The 26,260-nt window shown below is 35.9% G+C and overlaps 2 protein-coding genes across 4 annotated transcripts in view; both read right to left on the bottom strand.

Moving 5' to 3' along the window:
- Positions 1-724: 724 nt before the first annotated feature.
- Positions 725-10,045, bottom strand: cd302 (CD302 molecule). Its single transcript, XM_084122182.1, has 6 exons — positions 9,871-10,045; positions 8,049-8,174; positions 7,838-7,948; positions 3,026-3,208; positions 1,939-1,962; positions 725-1,726 (listed from the first exon to the last, which is right to left on the bottom strand). Exons 1-6 carry the CDS (start codon positions 9,956-9,958, stop codon positions 1,524-1,526), a joined length of 735 nt encoding a protein of 244 aa, XP_083978308.1. The 5' UTR covers positions 9,959-10,045; the 3' UTR covers positions 725-1,523.
- Positions 10,046-14,284: 4,239 nt separating this feature from the next.
- rbms1b (RNA binding motif, single stranded interacting protein 1b) overlaps positions 14,285-26,260 on the bottom strand; it is a 76,952-nt gene continuing 64,976 nt past the window's right edge. For all 3 annotated transcript variants that reach the window (XM_084121592.1, XM_084121593.1, XM_084121594.1), the window contains exons 11-14: positions 24,712-24,822; positions 22,550-22,630; positions 21,678-21,756; positions 14,285-18,423 (exon numbers count right to left, since the gene is read on the bottom strand). In XM_084121592.1, the coding sequence (XP_083977718.1) occupies positions 21,685-21,756; positions 22,550-22,630; positions 24,712-24,822 (264 nt within the window). In that variant the 3' untranslated portion in view covers positions 14,285-18,423; positions 21,678-21,684. The remainder of the gene's footprint in view (positions 18,424-21,677; positions 21,757-22,549; positions 22,631-24,711; positions 24,823-26,260) is intronic.

Below are 26,260 nucleotides of genomic sequence, written 5' to 3'. Positions count from 1 at the left end.
TTCATTCACTCACTCATTCAGTATATTAAAATATTTTTTCCCCCTATTTAGGAAAGTTTTAGGCCTAGCTTTAGGTTTTGAGAAGGGTTATTGTGTTCTTCTAAAACCAGAAATTATGAATGCACATTATTTCTAGCTAAACTGAATAATATCAAGTTATTGTGGCTTTTTGCATTTTCTGTAAAATGATCAGAACGACTATAACAGCACAAAACATCTCAGAATTCATCAAATCCAGTGATAATACTTATTGATGTTGTTGCTTATGTTGTTTTACCCACCAAAACAATGTCACGTCCAGGACGATGATGATGACTAGCAGGATCCTATTGTGAAACCTATTGATTATCAACCTCAAATTGTGTGCCACTTTGGTTTAAATACAGATCTGACTTAATCCTAATGCAGTAGCAGTCATAACATGACCAAACATGTGTGGATGAAGCAGCTGGAGATACAGAGAGAAACTGACACTTTCAGGGTAGAAACATGACAGTGATCTATAAAAACCCCAGAGGGTAATTCATCTGCCCTCAATTAGCTGTCCTACTTCATCCCGATCTCTCTCTCTCTCATTACACAATACACATCCAGCAGCACACAGATTCATCTGGACTCAAGCGTCTGCTTTTATATGTTTAGGAGCTTCTTTATTCAGCAACGTGTGTCTGCTCATGCGTGTATGGGATGAGTTCTAGGTCAGCAAAAACAGAAAACAAACTGAAACGTTCGATGAATCTTTATTCACTTTGAAAGACCAACAGTTGATTAGTTTCTCTTTGAGAAATGGCTTGTTGTTCACGTATGGATACATTCATAATCATTCGTAACGATACAGATACAGACGACTGTTACTGGCAAATGCAAAATCATAAAAACAACAACATAAAACATTGTGATTGGCAATCAGGAAGTATCCATATCTAAAAACTTGAGGTGCTCACACAGTGCTAGCAGTGACAAACATGTATTTGTAACCTTTCCAACTGAGAATGAAAGAAAATAAACACTGGACAAAAAGAAATCGGACAAAACTTCCCATTTAGTGAATCTCACAACAGAAACAGAGGCAAATTTGGCACTCGCAACATTACCACATGATCTCGGGTTTGATTTGAGAGCTGCAGCAAGGCTAGATTTCACTGAATTACCACTTAATCTATAAACTGACCTGGATTATTGTGCACAAGAATACATGGCATATAAAGATACTAATCTCACCAGATTGACACAATGCAGCTCAGAGGAAATATTAGTAAAGCAAAAAGAGTCAATAACCAGATGAGAGAAAAGAAAGATGCTGTGAAATTAAACCCCAGCAACTCTTTAATGGCATTAATACAGTATTTCCCCAATCAGTCCTCCATTCCACCCACGAGAAAGAGATCATTTGAGTCACGACCGCCTGTGGACCGTAGTTGAGGAACCAGTGAAGAGGGAAGAGTTCACGATCTCTATGAACGCCTGCTGCTTATTCTAACCTGGGAACATCATCTTCATCATCTTCATCACAGCATTGAGCTCTAAGGCATCTCCTCGATTTCTTCAGCTTCTACCAAGCAGGTCTGATCGTTGGAAGGGGATCTGAAGGGCGGGTGGTACTCGATCAGGCTGAGGATGGATGAATCCGGGTTGCTTCTTTGGTGAAGGAACCAGATCACAGCAGAAACAACCAGAATCAGGACCACACTGATGATGACCAGAGCTGAGAGAAGAGGACTGTTCTCTGGAGACGAGGACACACAAAAACAAGACCATTTACTCCAGTCATAATGGCTCCAGACAAATTAAAAAAGCTGAATCAGGAACTAACAACATTACACATTTTGGACATTATGTGTCTTGATTGGAAAAAAATTAGGAAAACTCGTGTACAGGTATACTAGTAAGTACAGTATATACTAGTAAAATATATTACAAAAATAAGATCATACTTACTGGGTGGGCTTATCCAGACTGCCTCTGAAAAACAGATCAGAAAAATTGGGGGTGAAATTAATCATTTTTATGGGCATGGATTTTTAAAAATCAGATCAAAGCGGCTGTTGACAGACTCTTTGTGCATACACAAATCTCACTAGATTATTACAATTAATGGCAAAAGTAATCTTTAGAAATGTAAACTGATATTTCCTACTGACACACTTAAGCAAAAGACAAATATTTTCATTATTCAAAAAACAAAAAATTCATAATTTTTTTTAATGAATGATTCAATGACTTGCTCATAAAGACTTTGTTTCATTACTGGATGAATCAGTGTTTTTTAACGAATCTCTTGAATGATCCAATGAGACATTTTTTTTTTACAGTCACTTGTCGCCACCTACTGGTGTAACGATGTAATTGATATTATATTAATTTGAAGCATCAAGTAACTTTCAAAAGGTGATTTACATCCGATAAACATCAGTATTTACATCCAAACTATAAACTTTTATCCCAGTACTTCTGTGACAATTTTAATTATTGTAACACAGAATAATGAGTATAGGGTGTGGTTAAAAGATTGTTTGTGACGTGGTAATAAGATTGCGTGGGTGAGATTGTGATGGTTTAGCCAATAATTGTGGAGCTCTAACCAAAAGCATCATTTTTTGTTGTTGTTGCTTGAAATAAAATAAAATATCCAAAAACTAGAGGGTAAACATTCATTTTGTGTATTGTGTATGTGTATAGCTTGTGTTTTTATGAGAAGCCCAAGGAGAATTTCCACATTTTAAAGTTCAAACTAAGTAACTAACTAGTTGCCAAAGCAACATTTCTAATTTTCATTTAGATTAACTTGATGTACTAAAATAACTAAAAATGAAAAAAAGAAAATGAAAAAAAAAAAAAAACTATTAAAAATGACCAAAAAAACCCCACACAACAACATCACTAAAACTTTAAAATTAAAATTAAAAATACAAAACTAAAAACACAATTCAATATATATATATATATATATATATATATATATATATATATATATAATGGTATCTAAGTGCTACTAAAATACCACTTTTCACAATTCTGAACTTACTCGTCTGACACACGACCCCGTTCTCCGGCTCTTCCGTGCAGCTGATGTTTTCCCACTTCCCGGTGTTGGAGTGAAGAGCGACACACGTGTCCATGAGAGGCAGATCCGTGTCATCCGAGCCGCCGCCCTCCCAGTTATCATAGCGCAACACGCTGTTATCGTCATGCCACTTGAAGACATCTTCTGCAGAGACACAGTGAGAGAGTAATGCTTGTAACCAGACATATTTCATATAAACATTCTCTGTGAAAATAACAGGATAGCTTTCACTGTGAAATTTATTTCACCAGATCATATAATCCTTTAGTATAATGTAAACACACAAGTTTGCTGTCGGGACTCAACTTGATCACTAAAGCCCACCAGCACAGCTTAATAATAATGAAGTTATGAATAAATCAAAGAAATAAAGGTGGATATGGATTGGTAGCAGCTGTTTATATGCGTGTTGTGATTGTAAGGAGTTATGATTGACAGGATTAGGTCCTCCAAAACCTTCATTTAAAACTCTATACTCTATTATAAATAAATAAATAACAAAATTATAATTCATGCACATATTTAATCATTAGTTCAACCCAAATGCAATTCATTCTTTCATCTTCAACAAAACCTCACGCCAAATGTTTAGGTTTGACACACTAAAAGTACATGCAAATACATAATGAACGAAACAATGTCATTCAGATGATCAAAGTTCACATGGTCCTCTGGATCATTGTTCAATAACTAAGTGGAGTCTTTCATCACGAAGCCTAAACAGTCTGATGCACACATGTGGCGTCTGGAATGTGTTTCTATAGTTTTCACTTGAAAGCATCTGGACTCTGGGTGTGTGGATGATGTATTCTTTGAATCCGCCCCTAAAATAACAGGATTTCCTTGTGTTGTGTGACGACACGTGTGAAAAGTGCACTAGAGGAAAACAGCTCGAAAAGTTACTGTGTTTACATGTACATTGTGTATGGACTAGCAATATAACGAAGAGACTGAGCAACTTTAAAGGACTATTTGTCATCATGTACTCACTCTCAAGCCATTCAAACCCATATTATTTTTAGTTTAAGTGATGTCAAACCTGGCACAGCCGTCAGAACAAACACAAAAGAACAGCTTGAACATTCTCCCATGAAAGAAAGAAGTGCTCAGAACGACATGAAACTGGTGCCAAAATGTTTGCTTAAACCATTTAAAACAAGAAAGTAGCTACTCATGATTCACTCATTTAGAAGTTATACAAACTGTCAGCAACACCAGGCATATAATCCTCTATAACTAAACAGACTGGTTAAGATTTTTCAAAGCACTCCTTTAACGGTGTGAACTTAAAACACTGACTAAGCAACAGTCTGGTAAACAACTCTTTTCCACAGGCCCTGGTTTTAACAGATTAGTGAAGTTCAGATGCATTCCAGTGCAGATAAGCTGGACCACGTCCAATAACATGCTTAAAGGGGTGGTATAATGCACAAGATGTAAAATAAGTCTCTGATGTCCCCAGAGTGTGTATGTGAAGTTTTAGCTCAAAATACCCCACAGATATTTTTATATAGCATGTTAAAGTCGTCACTTTTTGAGGGTGAGCAAAAACGCACCGTTTTGTGTCTGTTTCTTTAAATGCAAATGAGCTGCTGCTCCCGGCACAGGGGGCGGAGCTTCAACAGCTTGCACTCACACAGACATGCACTGAAAATTTCAAAAACTTTTAGCCTTTTATGTTCAAACCGGAGTCAGACAATGATGGAGAGACTCAAGAAGAAGTGACAACATGTAGAAGCAACAGGACATTTCTGAATGGTTAGTTGATGAATTTATGTAGCTTATGTGTAGTTATCTTCTAGTCATTGATTAGCATATTCTGTCTTGATAATCTATTAATCGCATTCTGGGGGCGGGGTTTATGTAAATTTTAGGGTTGTGATGTCACTAACCCGGGAGGAATGTTGTGTAGTCTCTACCAGCCGTTTGTTGTAGTCGTTAAAAAGCGATTTCTTTAAAAGCAAATATCTCCCTTTGCTTTGAACTTTGAGTGTTGTAACTTTGCAGATGTTGTTTATGCTCAAACAGCAACATTACACACTAACTAAAGTTAGAACAGTGAAATCATAATCAACCACCCCTTTAAGCATCTACTCTACTGCATGTTTCTGTTTTTAATAGGAAAAAACATTATCTTACTTTTAGAACGTACAACTCAAGAATAAAGTATAAATCGCACATTGCAAAATTTACTAAAGAATTAAATGTGATTTACATAGTTAAGAACAAAAAGTGTGCACAATAAAAAGCAATAAAAAAAATCCAAACATTTATATCTATGTGTAATTTGCTTTAATTCTTTAGAGAATCCTTTTTTCCCTACTCTTTACTATTTAAATTATTTATAATTTCACATATATTTGAAATTTTACTTCTTAGGTGAAAACAATCCTTTAAAATCAACGTGAATTTGTATTCGATTGTATCCATAATCTTACATAATTCCAAGTAAAACAGGATATTCAATGAGGAAAAAATTATTTAAGGCAAGACTGATTTTATTCATGAAATTGAGTGGCTTTTGAAAAGTGGGTGTTAAGGCTCGTTCACATTAAGGACAATAACCATAACGATTTTGATAAAGTTCTAAAAAAATATTCTTCAAAACATTAAAGAATACACCACAACTATAACGATAATGGCACAGAGAAGCAATATCATTGAAATCACTTTCAGAAATTTTTTTCCAGCTGATGAATAATTAAAACATTGACAGCCAATCAGAATTCATCTTCCTTTAAAGAGCTCATGCATTTAAAGTGACAGGCGACAAAACTGCAGTGTACGCTTATAAAAAACAGAACGATATCATCCACTGATGTTGACACTGATATAGTTATCTTATCATTATATATTTATCGTTCTTGGCGTGAATGTGCCTTTACTTAGGGTTGGGTGATATGGCCAAAAAATTATCAAAATAAAAATTTTCATATCAGTCGATATCGATAATTATCAAGATAAATATCAAATCTTTATTTCTTTTTTTTTAAGGCAGATTTTTGCTCCTGAGTGAAAGTACAGCTGTAAATGTATGTTCATTAACAAAAATAGTAACATCTGTTGAAATTGTAACAACCTCCTTTTTAAAGGGTAAAGTTTTATATAGTATTTGGATCATTAACCACAGGTAAAACCACGCACTGCACCTCACTACCACGGTAAAAGGTTACTATACTGTTTCTATGGTATTTATTATAAAAAACAGTAGTCTAAAGACATTTAGTATAATACAAATGCACAAAAACTGCTATAGTTTAGTAACAAAAAATACTGTAATTAATTATATTCCATTATCCCTTTAATGCATTTAATACGTTTGTAAACCATGTTTTCCGCCAAAATAAAAGCTTGATGCAAAAATAAAAGATCATGTTCTTATCTCTTTCAAATATAGAAATTAGTACAAAACTAATTATGAAAGTTTCCTTTATTTTTCAGTGCATTTGTTTTACAATATATGGCTATTACGGTCATGGGATTAATATTATAACTATTATTATGTAGTTTGCCAGGACTTTTACGTGCTTTTCCCTAATCAGTGAAGTGACCTCGACGTGCAGGTTAGCGATAGCATGAGCCATCAGACAAGTGTTATTTAAATAAACTCCTGATGTACTTACAAACTTTCCAATGTCTTGTTTTATGAGTACAGAACCTATTTGTGCTACTGTAGAAGTTTGGTGCCATTCTGGGCATTATTAGTGGGGTAATTTACGAGATACAGCCTTGGATCCATTAGCGCCTGCACTAAGCCATCCGGCTGATTTCTCTAAATAAGCTCTAAATGTTCAACCAAGGGGAAAAAGGCTTCTGGAGGGGGTGTTTGGCTCGAGGTCATGGTGCAAAGGGTCCTAGGTTGATTTTACTCCGAACCGTCCCTTTAATGTCTACATTAATAATGTAATAAAAAAATCTATATGAATATCCCACATTTCTGCCACAATACCATGGTTACAGTTTGTGTTACTAGAGTAAATCCATGGTAAATGTAGGTGATTTGTGGATTGAAAAGCCTTCTAGTTGCTCAACGTTTCTCCTGTTTTCCGCATTAGTGTTGTTGAGAATGTCATGTAACGCTGTTTCATCTGGCGTTAGATTAATCTCAAGGCATTTGATTTGTGGTTTGTCTGGGAGAACTCGAACGCTTCTCACTGGATCTCACAGCATTGTTGAATGGTCGTGTGATTGAGACGGTCAGCGAGTAAACGTATTCGCTCTAAGCTCACGCTGGAGTGTGTTTTGAGCCGAGCTGATAAACAGTCCGTGGTGCGGTGATCAAACACACAGCGTTTCTGGCGTGTTTCCCATTTAACGTTTTTACATACGCAACAGAAATGGCAGCACCTATCAGTTACTGGCACCAGTGTGAAGGTTTGCAACACGCATTATTTGCATAGTGCATAAACATTATATCAAACACTTATAGAACTTTTGTTATTATTTTATTATATCGCAATAATTGTCACTATCATTTTATCGCCCAGTCCTAGTGTCACTTTCTAGAATGAAGGCTGATGGTTTGAGGGGAGGGGTTTAAAAGTAAAAGGGATTCGTGATGTCAGCCGACAATAAAATTTGTTTCAGAAGTGGAGCAGATTATTACATTTTGATGAAAGATTACAAAAACAAATTGTTTTCTCTAGAATAACACACACAGATTAAACATTCACAATAAGATATGGCATTAGGAAAGCAAATATAGATCATTCTGATGTTTAAAGACTTACATCACTAGGTTTTGAGGTGTTTCTGGATGAAAATTAAACTTACCGTCGCTGTCATAGTACATTCCCAGCCAAATGTTCATTTTGCCTTTCCACACAAAAGGGCAGTAATTAACGATGAAGTCATTCTCCTCAGCGCTTTTTACTGTCAAGAGATCTAAAAATGTAACAGGAAGGTTAAACTCTATAATATAGTGTATAAAAACAATACACAAGTTTAGATGTTTATATTTCGCAAAATGCAAAAAAGCAATTACCATATCTTCCACACTTGTCTTTTGCATCTCCAAAAGTGTAGCTTTTGGCTACGTCCTCATCTCCATGGATGAAATGATAGCAGTTGAGGCCGAGCGGCAACCATGTTCGTCCGTCTGCAGGGCAGTCTGTACAGACAAGGCATTTTTTGGTTAACAGTTCAACAAGTCCTAACCAGGTTTGTACACAAGGTAACAAGTGATAAAAACGATCATTTCTATGCTAATTTGAGGTTTTGTTTTAACCCGAAAAGCTAACCAAACATCAAATTTGTCATGGACTGGTTTAACAGAGGTGTGGCTCGAATCCCGCTCTGAACGGTGCAAGTAGAACCGAAGGGGTTACGTTGGTGCCGTGACCCGGATTATGGGAGTGAGGTTTAGGTGGGTTAATGTAACAGAGGCCAGCTAGTGCAAGTAAACTTCACTCCTTGACCTCAAGAGTAGCACTAGGCCCCGGTTTTTAGCGTTCTTGTTAGTGCACTCGCCTCCGATGCTGGTTCGAATCCTGCTCGAACCGGAGTAGAACCGGAGATGTCACATTAACTGTGATTGAGTTATATCATGTAGCATTTGGTTTCAGCGAGGACAGATTTTCTATTTTTTCATGGAACAAGAGAACATTTTGAAGTTGAATAACATTTCATAGTGACGTCTGTCAAACTCAAAAAGGACATAAAAACCTATCACAAAAGTATATTAGCAGTAGTTCACATGACATATGAACTGTATTTCAATTGTTCTGAAACAAGAAAAATAGCCGTTGAAGTTCTCAAATCAAAAATAGCACCAGACAATACGTAAATGACAAATTTCCTCGGTATTTTTGTCTTGTTTTCCAGTACTAATATCTAAACATTCTTAAATCAAGATACATTTACTTGAGATGCACAATGCTATAAGATATTAAGTTTTATTTTCTGAAAAATGTATCCAAACTAAGTGAGTTTTTGCTGAAAACGAAAAATATTTCAAATTCTTACTCCAATGGCAAATATATTTTCTTGTTTTAAGCATAAACTAAACTAAGCAACACTTAATATCAAATTAATTTTCACCAGTAGGCCTAAATGTATCTTGATATAATAATGTTTGATGTATATTAATGTATATTTGAAATGGAAACAAAACAAAAACAATTTCATTATTTTTACAGTGCAAGAACCAATTATGTTTTGATAATGACTTCTGAAGAATTAAATACAGTATAGTGCCAATGTTGTATGGTAGCATACGGGTTTGCATAAGTATATGAGTAGCCTACATGATGATAGGATTTTCATTTTCAAACACTACAGGCATTTAAATTACTTTAAAGATAAAGATTAAAATCGTATATTTCCAGAAAGTTCTGTCACTGTCACTAAAAACTGAAACAACGTGAAAGAAAACTTCAGAAAGCTCATTTAGGAATTCACGGGCCAAATCATTATAGTTTTACAGTATCGATAATTATTACAAACTAATGGTATTACTAACAAACCAACGTTTATGTGGAGCTTCCCCTTTCATTTTTAGAGCCTGACTATTTTTCCCCAGTCTTGCTAAGATAGTAGTCAAAGCTCGTGACATTGTGATGCAGAGCGACTGACACGAAGAGAAGTTTGACGTTCCATTTTAGAACTTTCAAATTTAACTCAAAAGAAACAATGTAACTGTTTCAAAAGAAACAATGTAACTGTTTCTCGTGGCGAAAACACTGCGATCTCAGATTAACTCTGATGAAGTTCACTCCTGTTGTTTTGCATCGCCATTAAAACAAACAATTCAGTAACGAGCTCAGCGTTAAACGCGTAACAAACACTCGCTAACGCAAACTACTCACCAGCACCGTCTTCTCCTCGCGCGAAACGACACGTAAGAACAAGAAGAACGGTGTAAAACACTGTAAAATGAGGAAAACTGGACTCCATGTTTTCAACACAGCGCAGATATCATGGCTGAGCCTGAGCGCTGAACGCGTCACACACACACACACACACACAAACGCGCGCGCACGCACGCACACACAGTGTCAAAAATAACTTAACTTGGTTAGTTAAGGTATTAAATGCATTGTTTCTAGTTTTGTAATGGTATAGCTATGTCCACATATAGCTAATCTGAGACTTTGTGCATTATTAATTAAGTTAAACAGCCCGAGCTGTTTTTTTACATGCATTTTTTATTTCTCTTTGCTATTTGGGCTTATTGGAACCAAATTAGAATAAAAACTAAGTATCATCTTTTGATATGATGTACTTTTAGAGAAAAATTATGTCCACATACGTGGACTCATGGTCCGAATTTCCATAAAACACAATAAAGTCACCTTTGTGTAATAGAATGAAAAACTCTTTATTTCTGCCTTGAACACAGCAGTTTTTTTCCTGACTGTTTTTTAATATGGAGGAACCAAGGAACATGGACTACAGGAACAACAGAACATCGTCTGAGTGTGTTTGTGTGAGTGTGTCCTCCTCCTCTCCTCTGCCTCACGCTTCCTCTGAGCCTCTGCAAACTACAGGAACAACAGAACATCATCTGAGTGTGTGTGTGTGTGTCCTCCTCCTCTCCTCTGTCTCACGCTTCCTCTGAGCCTCCGTACACTACAGGAACAACAGAACATCATCTGAGTGTGTGTGTGTGTGTGTGAGTGGGTGGGTGTGTGTGAGCCTGAGTGTGTGTGTGTGTGTGTTTGTGAGTGAGTGTGAGAGCTTTTTAGCTGCATCAGAGCTGGCTTTTTCCCATTTTATGTGTGTGCATGTTTACTAGCATATTAGCTGTTTCGAGGAGGTTCAGTCCATAAGTACACGTATGTGTACTTCATGTTTAGTGACCTACAAAGTTGCTAGTTTTACACTTTTTTTTTTTTAAATTTGCATGTCATGACAAATATACAAGGCTTTTATAAATATCTAAATCAGAATAAGCCATGAAATATAACAGAACTTCTTAACTGGTCGACGTTTGTGTATGGAGCTACCACTTGCATCTTCCCTTGTGTTTGCCGCCATTTTGAATTTTGACTGTAGTGTGTTTTTAATTTCTGACACCACCAGATGGCAGTGTAAGTACCCCCATACATGTCCATAACACCACCAATTCAGCAGTGAACACAATTGTGGACATCAGAGCTAAAATGTGCTGTCCACGTATGTGGCCACTAGGCCCTAGCACAGATTATTTTGGCACTGTTAACTAGACTAAAGAGCCTCTAGCCATCAAATCCCACAGGAATGTATATACGTGACTGCAACAGTGAACTCATACCATCATTACACTCGGATAAAACAACCTGTCTGACTGAACACAGAGATGACACTTTTATTGTTTGCTTTTAAGTTCATTTTTTAAAGTGGCGTTGTTACATAATAAAATAATAATAATAAATACATCAGAAATGTTGATTCTTCTTAATCAAAAGGACATATGAAATTTTTTCCCCAGATGTTTACCATTTTGAATTAAATGTTTAAAATGAAATAAGATGGCAATGTCATTAATTATACCACAAATTATTACATTTATTCATGTAAAAAAATAGATACATTTATTCATGTTTTCAGTTGGTGTTATAACCCACCTCAGTATTGGCATTGAAACAACACTAGCTTACACGGTTTAGGAATGTGTTTAAGATTTTAAAGGAAACTTTCTTATATAAACTTTCATTTTAAGCAGGCAAACATGGAAATATTATGAATATTATATATCAAAGTCTTAGAGACATAGTGCAAAAATAAACAGTTACAGTTGTTTAAAGAAATGAAACAATCTCTCACTCCCCAGACGTTTGTGGAATAATAATAACATTAATAAAATAAATGTGTGATCATTGCCAGCTCATCATGCTGAGATGTTCTTCACATTTTTAAAGAAACGTACAGTATTGTGGGGATAGTCTACTTTGTGAACCCTTTTAGGTGCAGTATGTCTTTAAAAACCTGTACTCAGAACATTAAAAGCAAAGAAAAGTTATTAAAATGATTAACTTAATGATAAATAATGTATAGTTATTCAATTTTAAACGTATTTAGTTAGTTGCCAGAGCAATATTTGGTGTGGATCTCAGATGGTCCTGTAGATGGCGCTCTCGCTGCATGGACTGATGCAGTGCTTCTTAAAGGGCAAGTTCACCCAAAAATGAAACGCTCACATAATCCTAGAACCTAGGTGTGTATATGACTTTCTTCATTCAGCTGAACATAATCTGAGTTATATTAAAAAAATATCCTGGCTCTTCCAAACTTTATTTAATATTGTAGGGATTAGGAAGTATGCAATTTTGGATGGGTGTTTTTCATTTGAACCCTCAAAGCATCAGTGCAGTGTTGTTGATCCAGGACTCATATTTCCACTGAGACCTACAGAGCAAAGTTCAGATCATTTTTGTGTTGTCATTTTGCATTAAAGATCCTTGCAGTACTTGTTCTGCTAGTGTTTGATTGCCGCATTACATCATGAAACTGAATTACACACCCAGTCTCTCTTTAATGCTCCAGTTTTTCAGGATGCACAGCTTCTCGCTGCGTTTAGTATCAGTGACAAACCTTCATTAGGATGGTTCATTTAAAGATTTGTCTGAAGTTTGATATTGATTTCCCGTATCAAAAAGAGTGCCGTAAACTCAGTTTAACACATTTTACTGTTTAAGTCTATTCCTCACAATTACACCGGTTTTCCAACAATTTCTTTTTACTTTTAACTGCTATAGTTTGGGGACAAAATCGTGAACTAGGATTGAACTAAATCTAAGAAAACCTTCCTTTGAGGATGCCCTGGATTCATAAATAATAAATAAAAATGTTTTTTATATATTTTTTTTAATGTATGTGTGTGTGATTATTGTTAGCTAAAACTATTAATTGTTATCGCCAATTGAAATAAATCTGAAAAAAATAAATAATTAAAATAGATGAAAAAACAAACAAACTTAAAAAATCTTAAATGAAAACTAGAAATGTTGCTTTGGCAACAAACTGAAATATATATAAGCTGAAGTACTAAAATGACTAAAACTAAAATTTATTAAAGCTAAATAAAAAGAGTAAAACAAAAACTAATTTATATATACTAAAACTTAAAATTAAATTTAATAAAAGTTAAATAAAAATATTCATTAATACTATAATAGCATATAAATAATACAAAAACTTTTTTTATTATAATTAAAATGCATAAAGGTTTTCTTCAGGGTTTTGGGAAGTCTATAGTATTTATAATTAACTTCAAAAACTGTGTGTGTGTGTGTATATATATATATATATATACTATTGACAGCACAGAGGACCGCTTGAGTAACCACTCATTGTTAAGGTTAGTTACATTTATAAAATATCATATCAAAATGTAATTTACATGCTTTAATGTTTTTTTTTTTTTTTTTTTTTAATGTAACTAGTTTGTTTCAATTTATTTTATTTTATTAACAATTTTAGAAAAAAATCATACAGTCATTTATCTGTGAATTACTTACCTGGAGCATTTGTGCACATGTGGTTAGGCTTGGTCTTGTAGATTAGATAGATGAGTAGGTTTTGATATATACATTAACATTTGAGTGAACAAGTGGAGCCTGATATATGTTTGACTCTTTTAACATGTTTTTAACCTTATGCATGTTACTGAATAATAGTCAGTCAGGTGCACAGCGCAGATCTAATGGATCTGGGCCAAAAAGAGCAGCTTCTGGTCTTTCTTTTCCATGTCTCTGGAAAAGTGACGATATGAAAGCATTACACCTGGTTTGCTCCAGGTAAAGCTGGCTCTAGTGAAGTAGAGTGTCTCAAATCCAACTTTTAGCGGAGACACTGACACCTGCTGGTCAAAGTGAAGAACTGCAGAGAGGGACACACTGGTCACGTGGTAAACAGCAGGCAACTTCACATGACGGTTCTGGCATTATTTACTTTGTATGTTGTCTGAAGAAAATATCATAAACATATCATAACAGTAGTGCATGTGACGTGATGCTTTAGGTGAATGAATGACAACATGAATAAAACAAAATGTGTTTTTATTCAAAAAATTCTCAAAGAAATGAACAGAAATAAAGCTTAATTAACAATCTACTGGAAACAAAGGGTAATAGGGGAGAAAAAGAGCTTTTTTTTGGCTTCAACAAACACTCCAGAAAACAAAAGAAAATATACAGAGGAAGGTTTCTGATAAACCGAACGTACGAGACGCCACTGGCAAGCGTGTGGCACGTAAAACAGAGAGAAAGAAATTACAAAATCAACTCTCATATAGATATCTCTATGAAAATCTTTTTATTGTTTTTATTTTTTCAAACAGTCTGTACAAAACTTCTCTCTTCATAAATTATTACTTTTTTTTTTTCATATAACTTAATGGCTGTCTAGTACATGATTTTTCATATTCATGAGCAATTTCTCTCTGCACAACAACTCTTTTCAACTCTTTGACCCAGACACAGATTGGCACTTCGGATTCAGATGTTACTAGCAGCATGAGCCACACAAGAACTCCACAGAAACACACTCTCTGCCACACACACACACACACACACACACACGCACGTCAAGAATGGACTCGGCTGTGAGCTGAGCACCACGGATACGCCGTTAAAACTCTGTCTGGACTCGGTCTGAAAGCAACAGTATGGAAGCCCATTTCTGACACATAAGAAAAGAAAAATCATGTTTCGGTAAATCATAATTATTACACAAGTCATAATTATGAGATAAAAAGTCAAACTTATGATACTAAGTGAGATTTAAAAATTATTTTGACGCAAAAGTTGAAATAATTCAGATGAAAAATGTAGTCAGTTTTGACTTTTTTGTCAATTTCAACTTAGTATGTCATATTTTCAACTTTTTATCTCATAATTTCAACTTTTTACGTCATAATTTTGACTTAAGTATTAATTTATCTTTTTATCTCAAAATTTAGTCATAATTTTTACTTTTAATCTCATGATTTCGACTTTTTAAGTCATAATTTCGACTTATATCATAATTATGACGTATAAATCTCATAAATATGACTTTTTAAATCATAATTAAACTTTTTATGCTAAAAAATATGGTTTACCAGAGCATGATTTTTTTTGTTAAATTTAATTTAGTAACACTTTATTTTAGTGTCCTTGTTACACGTTACATGTACTTACTGTAGTAATAACTATAAATTGTGCATAATTACATGCAACTAAACCTAAACAAAACCCTAACTGTAACTCTACAGTAAGTGCATGTAGTTAATTATTATTACTCAGTACTTAAATGTATAATTACACTGTAACAATGACACCTTAAAATAAAGTGTTACCCTTTATTTTAAGATGTCGTTGTTACATTGCACTTCCTCAAATAAATACTGAGTAATATTAATTAACTACATGCACTTACTATAGAGTTATGGTTAAGGTTAGTTACTTATTATGCATTATTATGCTTATTATTATACTAATTATGCATAATTTACTGTTATTACTATAGTTATTACATGTAACGTGTAACTACGTCACCTTAAAATAAAGTGTTACCGGTTTTTTGTGTTATGTGGTAAACGGGCTTCATACAACAGTGATGTCTCGGGAAAACCACAACTTTCAGCATCGCTGTTTCTCACTCTCTCTCTCTCTCTCTCTCTCTCTCTCTCTCTCTCGCGCACGCTTTCTTGTCTACTTCCTATGGACTACTGGAATATCTTGTGATGAAAAGCAGCATTGTTTTTTGCTTTCGAAACGATGAATCTGAATGCTAAACGACACTAAAACAAACGCACAACTTTCCTTATAACGATAACAATAATAAAAAAAAAAACTTTTTTGTTTGAAGAAGAAGAAGAAGAAGAAGAAGGAGGAGAAAAGGATCAAAGTATCTGAAAAGAAAAAACCTGAAAGAAATCAAGTGTACATGGACAGCTCCAGAGCGGTCCGTTTGGTCTGGAGGGGCGGGCTGAACCTGCTAGCCCGACCAATTAAAACAGAGGACAACAAAACTCTGAGGTAGATAACTGGTCAACAAGACCCACCAGGTCAAAAACACAGTCTTTTGGAAGACAAATTAATGAATAAAGCCTTACTAAAGTATATTGTGAGTTTAGAAGAAAATAAAAGACGTTTTCCTGCAATGGATGCGATTATTGTTTCAAAGGCCGCGTCCTAAACCCTAGTGAGCTGCCCGTCATATTTTCCCCAACACGTCACGTTTTTATCATCTGAAACATGCCGCGACTTATACTATAATGCAATTAAAGTCTTTTCTTCCCTATTGTGACGTATATACAAGTGAATGGGAACGAATGTGGGCTGTGTGGAATTGATGATCTCATGTGCTGATCTCATGTGAGTGACAGGTTGCCCCGCCCCCGTCATCAGAGAAGAGAAGAGATGCTGCAAGAGGGAGGGGAAGTTATTCTAATTCAAGATTATGAGGCACATAAACAAACAAAAAAGAAAAAGAAAAGATGTGCACGGATAATTCATTTATAACAAATACGGCAATATTCCATAATAAATATAGATTTCATTTAAAGTCAAGTTTGCAAAACATTTGGATTCTTTGGTAGTTTCAGTTTTGCTTTAAGGTGTTTTTTTTATTCTAAATGTTGTTTATAATGAATGCACACTATAACTGATGTTTGTTTTATACTTGTGTTTTTCATTCCTGTTCTGCTCTGAATAACGTTACATTTAAAGGATTGGTTGGGGAGTGATGGGAATTAAAACACACGTTTATTTTGTTTATAATATTTGTAAATGTTTCAGTTTATTTTCCTGGAAAATACGGCAGTAAGTGCACTAAGATACCTACAAATCCTAAGGCAGCATCATATATATCCTTCATTGAGAAGGCAATCCCATAATGCATTTCGAGTAAAAAAAGAAATCCATCGTAAAGCATGGTCGATTCTAATGAAAAAGCACTAATAATTTACCTTTACTGCAACATGCCAATGCAAAACTCTCCTGAAGTCTATTTGCATGATGCATGTATTTCTTTAACAAATCATTATGAGTTATGATGCTCCCTTAAAAGGCAGCTCACTAGGGGTTTAAAACAGTGCCGTCGTTTCAACCTGTCCTCGTTCCACGTTTCAGTTGTCTCTGCTCTGTAGTGATGTTTTCGTTTAGTTTGTGGCACTTGCTGGATCCAAATCGTCCTTCACGCTATCGGTGTCCGCACCTCGACGACTAAAGACAGCTGAATGCATATGTACAAAGAAGGCACATTCTCCAGAACTGCAATCTAGTCTGTTAAAAAGTCTCAGCGTGGCCCGCCTCGAGAGAAAACGTCCGCACGATCCGCTCGCTTTGGTGAAGTAAACTCGAGATTCGTTTGCCTGCTATAATCGAGCACTGAAATCCACACGTTCACCTCTCCTCGCCCGCCGAACCACTGCCGTTTCTCAAAGAGGTTCAACTCTGAACGCATCAAACCATTTTCGGTCTGACTGACAGGCCACGCCTCCCTCCCGCCCCCAAAATTAGAATACGAGTCAAAGCCCCTCCCCCCTCCCTCCCACACGAGTTCATCTAAAGCTAAACTACAACACCGAGATTTATAAACGAAAGTAAAAGGCGATTATCAAAAATGTGATCGTTCAGCAGAATTTCTACCACATTCAAACAACCAAAGGATCATCACCTCCGATTATAAAAACATTAAATCCTATGAAAACTCCATCAATGTCGTCACTCGAAACGGCTTGTACTCTAAAAGATCCGAAAAAGCAAAACACCGAAATCCAAGCGCAGCGAAATTTTCCTTTTTGCGAGATTGCTAAAAAAGCCCTATTCAGCTGATTTACAAGGCAGCGGCCGCACGCGTCTCTTCTTCGGCCGCTGTACGGGAAAGAGTTTAAGGCAAATCGTATAAGACGAACAGATCGGTCAGACCGAAGATGAAGCACACAACAGAAAAACACATCAACGACACTCACACCGCAAGCACAAACGCATCTTTCTCAGGATGTCCGGCTGACAAATCTCTAAGAACAAACATCTGTTTCAGTACAAAAGAAGAGAGAGAGAGAAAAAAAACAAAAAACAAATCTGAAATCATAAACACAAGAATAATATCCATGCACATCGAGTCGCATGATGAAGTTCCTGCATCTATGTGACAATCCTTGGTAAAAAATAATCAGTTTCCTTATTAAAATAAAACTTTTCTTTTTCTTTCCATTTCATTTTTTTTTTTTTTTTCATTTTTTTTTCTTTGTTAGCATCCTCTGATGAAATGAATCCTTGATTTGCACCTAATGGAACTTATACCAAAATAGTTGAAGTAGTTTTATTATAAAACCAAGGAACTCATCGTAGAACCTGTGCAAAATGTTGATTCATCGGTAGAGCCGGTCCTTCAAAGGAAGCTGTTATTGATTTAGCAGTCGTCTCCTTCTCTCTCGACCTCACACAACCCTGGAAGTGAAGCAAAAGCAAAACTTCAAATCAACAGTTTGATACAAACACTTGTATGACTTTTACTCAGCAAGCATTAAATTGATCAAAAAACAGTTACAATGTAACAAAAGATTTTGGTTTCAAATAAATGCTGTTCTTTTGAACTTTGTGTTCATCAAAGAATTCAAAAAAAATTAATAATCACAGATTCCACTAAAATATGAAGCAGCACAACTGTTTTGAACAAAGATAATAATCATAAATGTTTCTTAAGCATCAAATCATCATATTAGAATGATTTCTGAAGGATCATGTGACTCTGAAGACTGGAGTAATGATGCTGAAAATTCAGCTTTGATCACAGGAATAAATTAGATTTTACAATTTATTTAATACGACTTATTTTAAAAGGTAATAATATTTCACAATATTACTGTCTTTACTGTATTTGTCATCAAATAAATGCAGCCTTGGTGAGCTTTTTAAAAATCACATCCCTAAACTTTTGAATGACGGCTTATAACATCATATATTTTCCAACATCTTTAACCAATTTCTTGGCAACAAAATATTTTAGATCTGAGCATTTCTATAAAAACGTATATTCAAAAAAAAAAAAAAAAAAAAATCCATACATGAAAATTACAAGTGTAAAATTTCCATTTTTTCTTCCAGGCTTTCATTAATTTACTCACTCTCATGTCATTCCAACCTCTTTTTTTTTTTTTCTTCCTTGACACACAAAACGAGGTTGAATCTTCAAGTCTGCAAGACTTCATTAATCTTATTCACGACTGTACAATTAAAAAAAATCATGCCATGGATGAATCAAAGCAGGTTTGAGATCATTGATTCCTCCATGTCAGTGACAGAAAATGACAAATGACGAAACCAATTAGCTGTATTGACAACTTTTAAGATACTGTCTAAAAAGTTTTGGATCTTGACAGTATGAATAACCATCAAATAATAAGTTAATAAAAAAGTCTGGAATGAGGCACGGGTGCGTAAATGAGGACTGAAGTGTCATTTTTGGAAGAACTATCCCTTTAAGTTAGGTCCGACACACACATCAGGACCAGTGAAGCAGTGAAGCACGACTGCAGGTGGCTCAAACTAATACTGCATTAAACCTGTTTAGACTTCCAGACCAATCATTTCAAACTGATGTAAACCGATGATGCATCAACACTTGAAATGACCTCTAAACATTTAGATAAGAGTCCTCATGCACTGCCTCCACATGCACAGGCCGTCCTCCTCCTGGAACCAGGAACGTCATTTTAATCGTCTGAAGGGTACATTCGTTTTTGTGAATAATAAGATACCAAATAGATTTTGGGTTTGACCACATCTTCTGTTTGGTTGGCTGACAATTTCCAAAAATGTAAGATAAGAGGAACAGTCTATAATTTTAATGATAGAAAAAGTCTATTATTTAATTCTTATCAAATGCATTTCATTAAAGGGGTCCAATTAGGGCTCTCTTTAGTGTGTAATGTTGTGGTCCAGCGGGAGTTATTCTCTATATCAGTGTCAGTGTTTCTGAACTCCCTGAAACGCCTCCATTGTAGTCTTGAGTTTCTTCCAGGAACGAACACGTCACAATATTCCTCATTTAAATAATTCATACACAGAATAAAGGGGCGGGGCCTGGTTGAGTTAGTTAGTAGTGTGTTAAACTGGCGGTTATGTTAAGGGGCGGGACATTTCCCAAACACGCTCAAAGCGCTCGACCAATCACAACACACTGATCCAGCCGACCAATCAGAGCACAGTGTGCTTTTCAGAAGGAGGGGCTTCATAAGGGGCTTTCGCACCTGAGGAACATTTCAAAGTTCCTATAACCTATATAAGTTTGAATAAAAACCCAATATAAATTTTAAGGCCAGACAAGTATGCTGAGGGTTGGTTTGAAGGGAAGGACTACACGCCTGCGCACATATATTCAAACGCGCATACCTATAGACTAAACACGTAATACGCATGCGCACGCCATCAGCGTTCTCACAGGTTGTGTTTTTAAAGTTTGCGCAGAGAGAGGTGTTGTGTTAGCGTTAATAGTTAATAGGGCTAAGTTAATAACTAATGATCGTTGCGACGGAAGTGAATCAATCAAAACTAACTTTAGCTGGACAATAACTTTATTCTAGAGCTGCTGTAAAGCCAAAACAATCTCTGTTACTTTAATTTCCTATTATCACTGTAAAGCTGCTTTGAAACAATCTATATTGTTAAAAGCGCTATATAAATGAAAGTGACTTGACTATAACCTGCTTTTTGGCATGTTCGCACAGCAGGAACTGGGATCGATTTTAGCTCTAGGAACGCCTTTTGGTGGGACTAATTAAGCTCCTACTTCAGAGTAGGGTCTAACCCAGCACAATAAGAACTGCCAGTGACGTACAGTAAGTGTATGCTGATTGGCCGAATGCATGCGAAACACTGACACACACCATTTTATAGCCCATATATTTACTCCACGAACTTGGAAAACAGCGATTGATGGACTGACACCGAAATCCAAGAACTTCTCAACCTTTCCGCTAAGGACGGGGATCAACCTGGGCATCAACCACACGGCAAATGCTATAATATACCACCAATGCAAAACTCTCCTGAAGTCTATTTTGTATGACTTTCATATACCGCTTAATTTCTTTAACAGTGCCATCTAATAAGGTATTAGACAGGTCTGTTAAGCAGATCATAAACTAATGAAGATGGAGAATGCTGTGTTCAGACGTTCTCAGCGCTGTCAAAATAAAAGTCTGCAGTGCCGGTGCGAATGCAACCAGGAAAATGGCCCTAGGGGAAAATTTAGTTCTCGTGGGGACGGCCTTGGTGACTAGTTCTATAACTACCCAGTGCAAAAGCCCCAATGGAGACAAAAACTAAACGGGTTTCCAAAAGCCAACTATGGTTGCAAGTTCTGTCGTTACCAACACAATTCAACAGCACTTGCAACCACATTTGGCTAATGATGCTTTTGGGAAATGCACCTCAGAGAATTACTGACAGACTGACAAATATATGTAAAATAACATTCATGAAGCATTCATAAGCATGAAAACCTATTCTAGTAGAGCCCAAAAACAAAATCAAGACTTTGAAAAAGGGCATAATAGGGCTTTAATGTTTAAATGATTTACAGGAAAATCTCAGTTTTCTTTTCGATTTTTTGGGTTCCAAAAGCTTATGGTAAAACGACACACGAGCCGTTACATGACGTGTATGTGTGTACAGATCAACAGTGAAAGAAGTGAGTGTACCTCTTCATCACTTGGCCTGCTGATAAGTATAAGGTGAATGATCACTGGACGAATCCACCTGAGGTTGTGGACTGTTCTCCTACAACAGAACATGCTTCAATTTCTCACATTTAGACACCAAATCAGAATATAAACGACTGATTATTATTATTATTATATAATCGCTGATTATTTTGAAGGCAATTAACATGCGCTAATGGATGAATGTCACAAAAACATGCTCATGTCACTGAAAAACAAACAACATAATAGGTTTCCCATTCTGTAATACTGTAAAAAATACTGTAAAAATAATACTATTACAATACAATACTTAATCATATATATATATATATATATGTGTGTGTGTGTGTATGTATATATATATATATATATACATACACACACACACATATATACACATATATACATATTAATTAAATAATATAAATTATTAATCAATAATTTTATAATTCATATTCAAAATATATAATTGCAGAAATTAAAGGCAATATACAAAATACTACCCTAATGTATAAATACTTTAATGCTTCAATTTACATAATATATTATTATTGTTATTTTTATTAAGCATCATAATTGGGAGAATGTGCTTAATTATCATGAAGATAATCTCACAGAAAAAAAATCAATAGCTCTAAAAACAAGTTGTATTTTCTTTGAGCAAAATATGCTATTCTATATCTTTAGTTTGATTTTGGAGTGAACGTGTTCCCAGGACATGTTCTTAACACTCATTTCAGCACAGCTGCACAAGCCCAGTCTGTTCTTGAACTTTTCTCCATTTATGGTGATTGTGAACTCACACAGTTCTTGAGTACAGGACGAGGTTAAATCTGTGTCTGGGAAAGTGTGTGTGGACATGAACCCACCTCTACTGAGACTGCGGTGGTCTGCATGTGAGTGTATGGAGGGATGTACTGCCCCTGGAGAGCTGGACTGGCTGGCATATACTACAGGAGACACACACACACACACAGAGAGAAAACATCATCATATGCAGCTACAAACCTGCACACTTTGCTGCTGTAGTGTTTTTTGTGCTCTCATTCTGTCAGCGTTTTTTTATTTGGTTAGTTTTGTGTATTTCTGCTGAGATCAACTGTTGTGCATGATCCATGTGTGGCCTGTATATGTTTAAATATAGGCCTATGCATTGTTTTGCAGCGTTTGGCCAATTATATGCTGAATCAGTGTAACCCCAAAAAATATTATTGCACTATAAAAACGTCCAACATAAAAGTTTGTTAATGCGATGTTTTGTTTACTCAGAATTTATACAATTAACGAGTACATCATGAATCCATCTTCGTACCTTTAAATTGTTCAATACTATTATTATCAGAAAATGCGTTCTTCCATATTGTGGCCTTTATGTTTTAACTGCAACTTGATAATTCACCAGTAGGTGGCGCTTAAGGTCAGTCATGGGCTGCATCCAAAATTGCATATTTCCTTACTTTACATTTACATTTTATGCATTTGGCAGACACTTTTATCCAAAGCAACTTACATTGCATTTCAAGGTACACATTTACATTCTTATGAGTTCTTCCGTTCTTCTTTCACCTGCTACTTTATAGCAGGTGAAAAACAGTATGTGACGAATTGTATGTCCGAATTCACAGTACTCAGAGTAGCAAAAAAGTACCCAGATGACCTTCTACTTCCGTCGAGATTCTGAAGTGTGCATAAGATGGAAACTTTACTATCCCATGAGGCCATGGGAGAGGATTTGTGTATGACAGTGAAGGGACGCAATTGACGCTGGTAGGTCACATGATTACATTCATACTACATGCATTCATACTACATTGAATGCACTTTTTTAGGTTCAAAGTTCAAGGTAGTTTATTTGTCATTACAATAACAAGTTATGTAATGAAATGCTTAGATCCCACCCCCACCCAACGTTGCCATACAAATGATAAAATTTAAAAACCTATCTGAAATAAAAACATCCTATCACATCCACATGAATAAATAAATATAATAACAATAGATTATATAAAAGACAGTCTATATTTGGTGCAGTGTATTACGAGTTATATAGCCTAACGGCCAGGGGGAAGAAGCTATCCCTGAACCTGTTGGTCTTGGTCTGGATGCTTCTGAGCCTCCTGCCCGATGGCAGCTTGCTGAACAATCGATGGCCCGGGTGACTAGGATCAGAAATGATCCTTTTTGTTCTCCTCCTGCACCTCTCGTTATGAAGATCCTGCATGGATGGCAGGTCAGTCCCTGTTATGCGCTCTGCTGTTTTAATAACCCTCTGTAGTGCCTTACGTGAGAGGTACAGCTGCCGTGCCATGCAGTGACACATCCGGTCAGGATACTCTCAATAGTACATCTGGAAAAATTGGACAGTATTCTTGCGTCCATGCCGAATCTCCTCAACCGTCGGAGGAAAAAGAGACGTTTTCTGGCCTCCTTAACTACCATATTAGAGTGGATGGACCAGGTCAGGTCATCGCTAATGTTAACCCCAAGGAACTTTATGTTATTGACTCTCTCAACTTTAGAGGTTGCAAAGTAAGTACTTGCATGGAAACCTGGATGACACGGTGCTTTTGCCAAAATGTGCAGTATACAACAAACTACTTTGTAATATTAAGCGTTGCATAGTGCATACTGTTTAATAAAACATATAAAGGTCATTCCATTCTGAACACAGCCAGAGCTTTAAAGCGTTAGTTCACCCAAAAATGATTTTTACTCGCCCTCATGTTGTTCCAACCCCGTAAGACTTTCGTTCATCTTCAGAACACAAATTAAGATATTTTTGATGAAATCTGAGAGCTTTCGTCAGAACGGAGGCTCACTATTGGCCGACGCTGGTCATGTGTGTGATGCTGGCCAATAGTGAGCCTACGTTCTGACGTACAACCCAGAAGCCTATGGAGGAGTGAGACAGCTCTCAGATTTCATCAAAAATATCTTTTTTTAGGTGAGCTAACGCTTTAACAGCTTCAAGTGATTCAGCAGATTTTGAAGAAACGAGACAGTAGTGTGAGAAGTGTTGATTTGTGCTCACCGTTCCTGCGCTGCCCAGAGAGAGGTGACCCATCTGCTGTGTGAGAGGACTCATCATGGACGTGGGCTGCAGAGACATGGAGTGATCTATAGAGGGCGATATCACTGCTCCCTATGATGGAACGGGACATTTACATTACATTTATTCACTTAGGAAGAAAAGGCAGGAAAGGCACATATAAGGAGCATATCCACATATATACACTTCCTTTCATAATTGGCCCATTTTATAAAATGAAATAAATAATACTTGACTATTTTACTCAATATGTGTGTACTATGTATTTTCAAGCAAAATAATTTGCTGATATGCATGCTCTTTTCAAAAGAAAACTAAAATTAAAATGAGTAAAATCTGTTGTCATTAATTTAAATAAAATAAAAATGATACATTTTCAATGATAAACGTAATAAACTTATATAAGAAACCTTGCAACTAACTGAAATAAACTAAAATATGTATTTTCAGGCGTTTGCAGTATGAATTTGCTGATTTGCTCTTTCTAGTGTTTTTATTGTTTTAACTAAAATTACTCATTAATTGAAATAAAGCTAAAATAAAATAAAATTTAAATATTAGATGAAAATAATTTAACTATGTAACTTTGATCTGAAAAAAAAAAAAAAAAAAAAATTCACAATTACTGTTCTCACTACAATTTTGTTACAAAAAAAAAAAAAAAAAATTCCCTCAAAGAAAAAAGTTGGAAATAAGCAACGTACAGACCGACCGCTTCCCAAAATTCCTGTCTTTTGCTAATTATCACTGCTGTGCTTTAAAAAAATAATAATGTTCACTAAAAAACAGATCCTGGTAATACCATAGATATCTTTGAAATATACGATAGACGATGGTTTATGAAGTTTAATATGAAGTAAATGAGACAGAGAGTGTGTGGCACCTGTGAAGTGTACAGTGTCGGAGATCTGGGTCTGTCTGGGATGTGTGTGTGATGAGTCCTGCTTTCTTACGCTGTGAGTCAGACTCTGAAAATCTTCCATATATTTAAGAGCTATGAGGCATCAGCGCCATTACTGGCCTTTAAATGCCACAGTTTCCACATTAATGACCCACGGCACTCAGCTCTATACACACTGACTCATACAAAAATCATAAGTCCATTATACCACACATTACTTGTATACATTATACACCCACTCAAATAGAAACACACACATAGAGTCTCTTCCTGTTTGATGTGTCATTCATGCAGCTGAGCTTCACTTAGTACCTGCAATCTTAGTACCTCATCACTGATCTCTATCTCTCTCACACACACACACACACACACACACACACACACACCCCCTCAGGTTCTTTATGCTGGCGTGGGCTTCAATGACACTGTACTACAGCATCTGTGTGTGATTTAGTGTTAGTGCACTTATGCAAACACACACACTCACACACACCATTGTTTCCTGCACAACCGTGGCGGCTGCTGCTCATCAAGAGTAGGAAGCACATGTCACGTATCAAGGACAAAATGTGAACTTTTATGTTGTTATAGGCAGTGTTGCTCCTAAAAGCAGCTTCTCAAATGACGGAA

This window comes from Abramis brama (genome assembly GCF_963993115.1).
Source record: "Abramis brama genome assembly, chromosome: 8".
Classification (NCBI taxonomy): domain Eukaryota; kingdom Metazoa; phylum Chordata; class Actinopteri; order Cypriniformes; family Leuciscidae; genus Abramis; species Abramis brama.
Note: the sequence above shows the minus strand (reverse complement) of the source record. Positions and strands in the feature narration are given on the sequence as shown.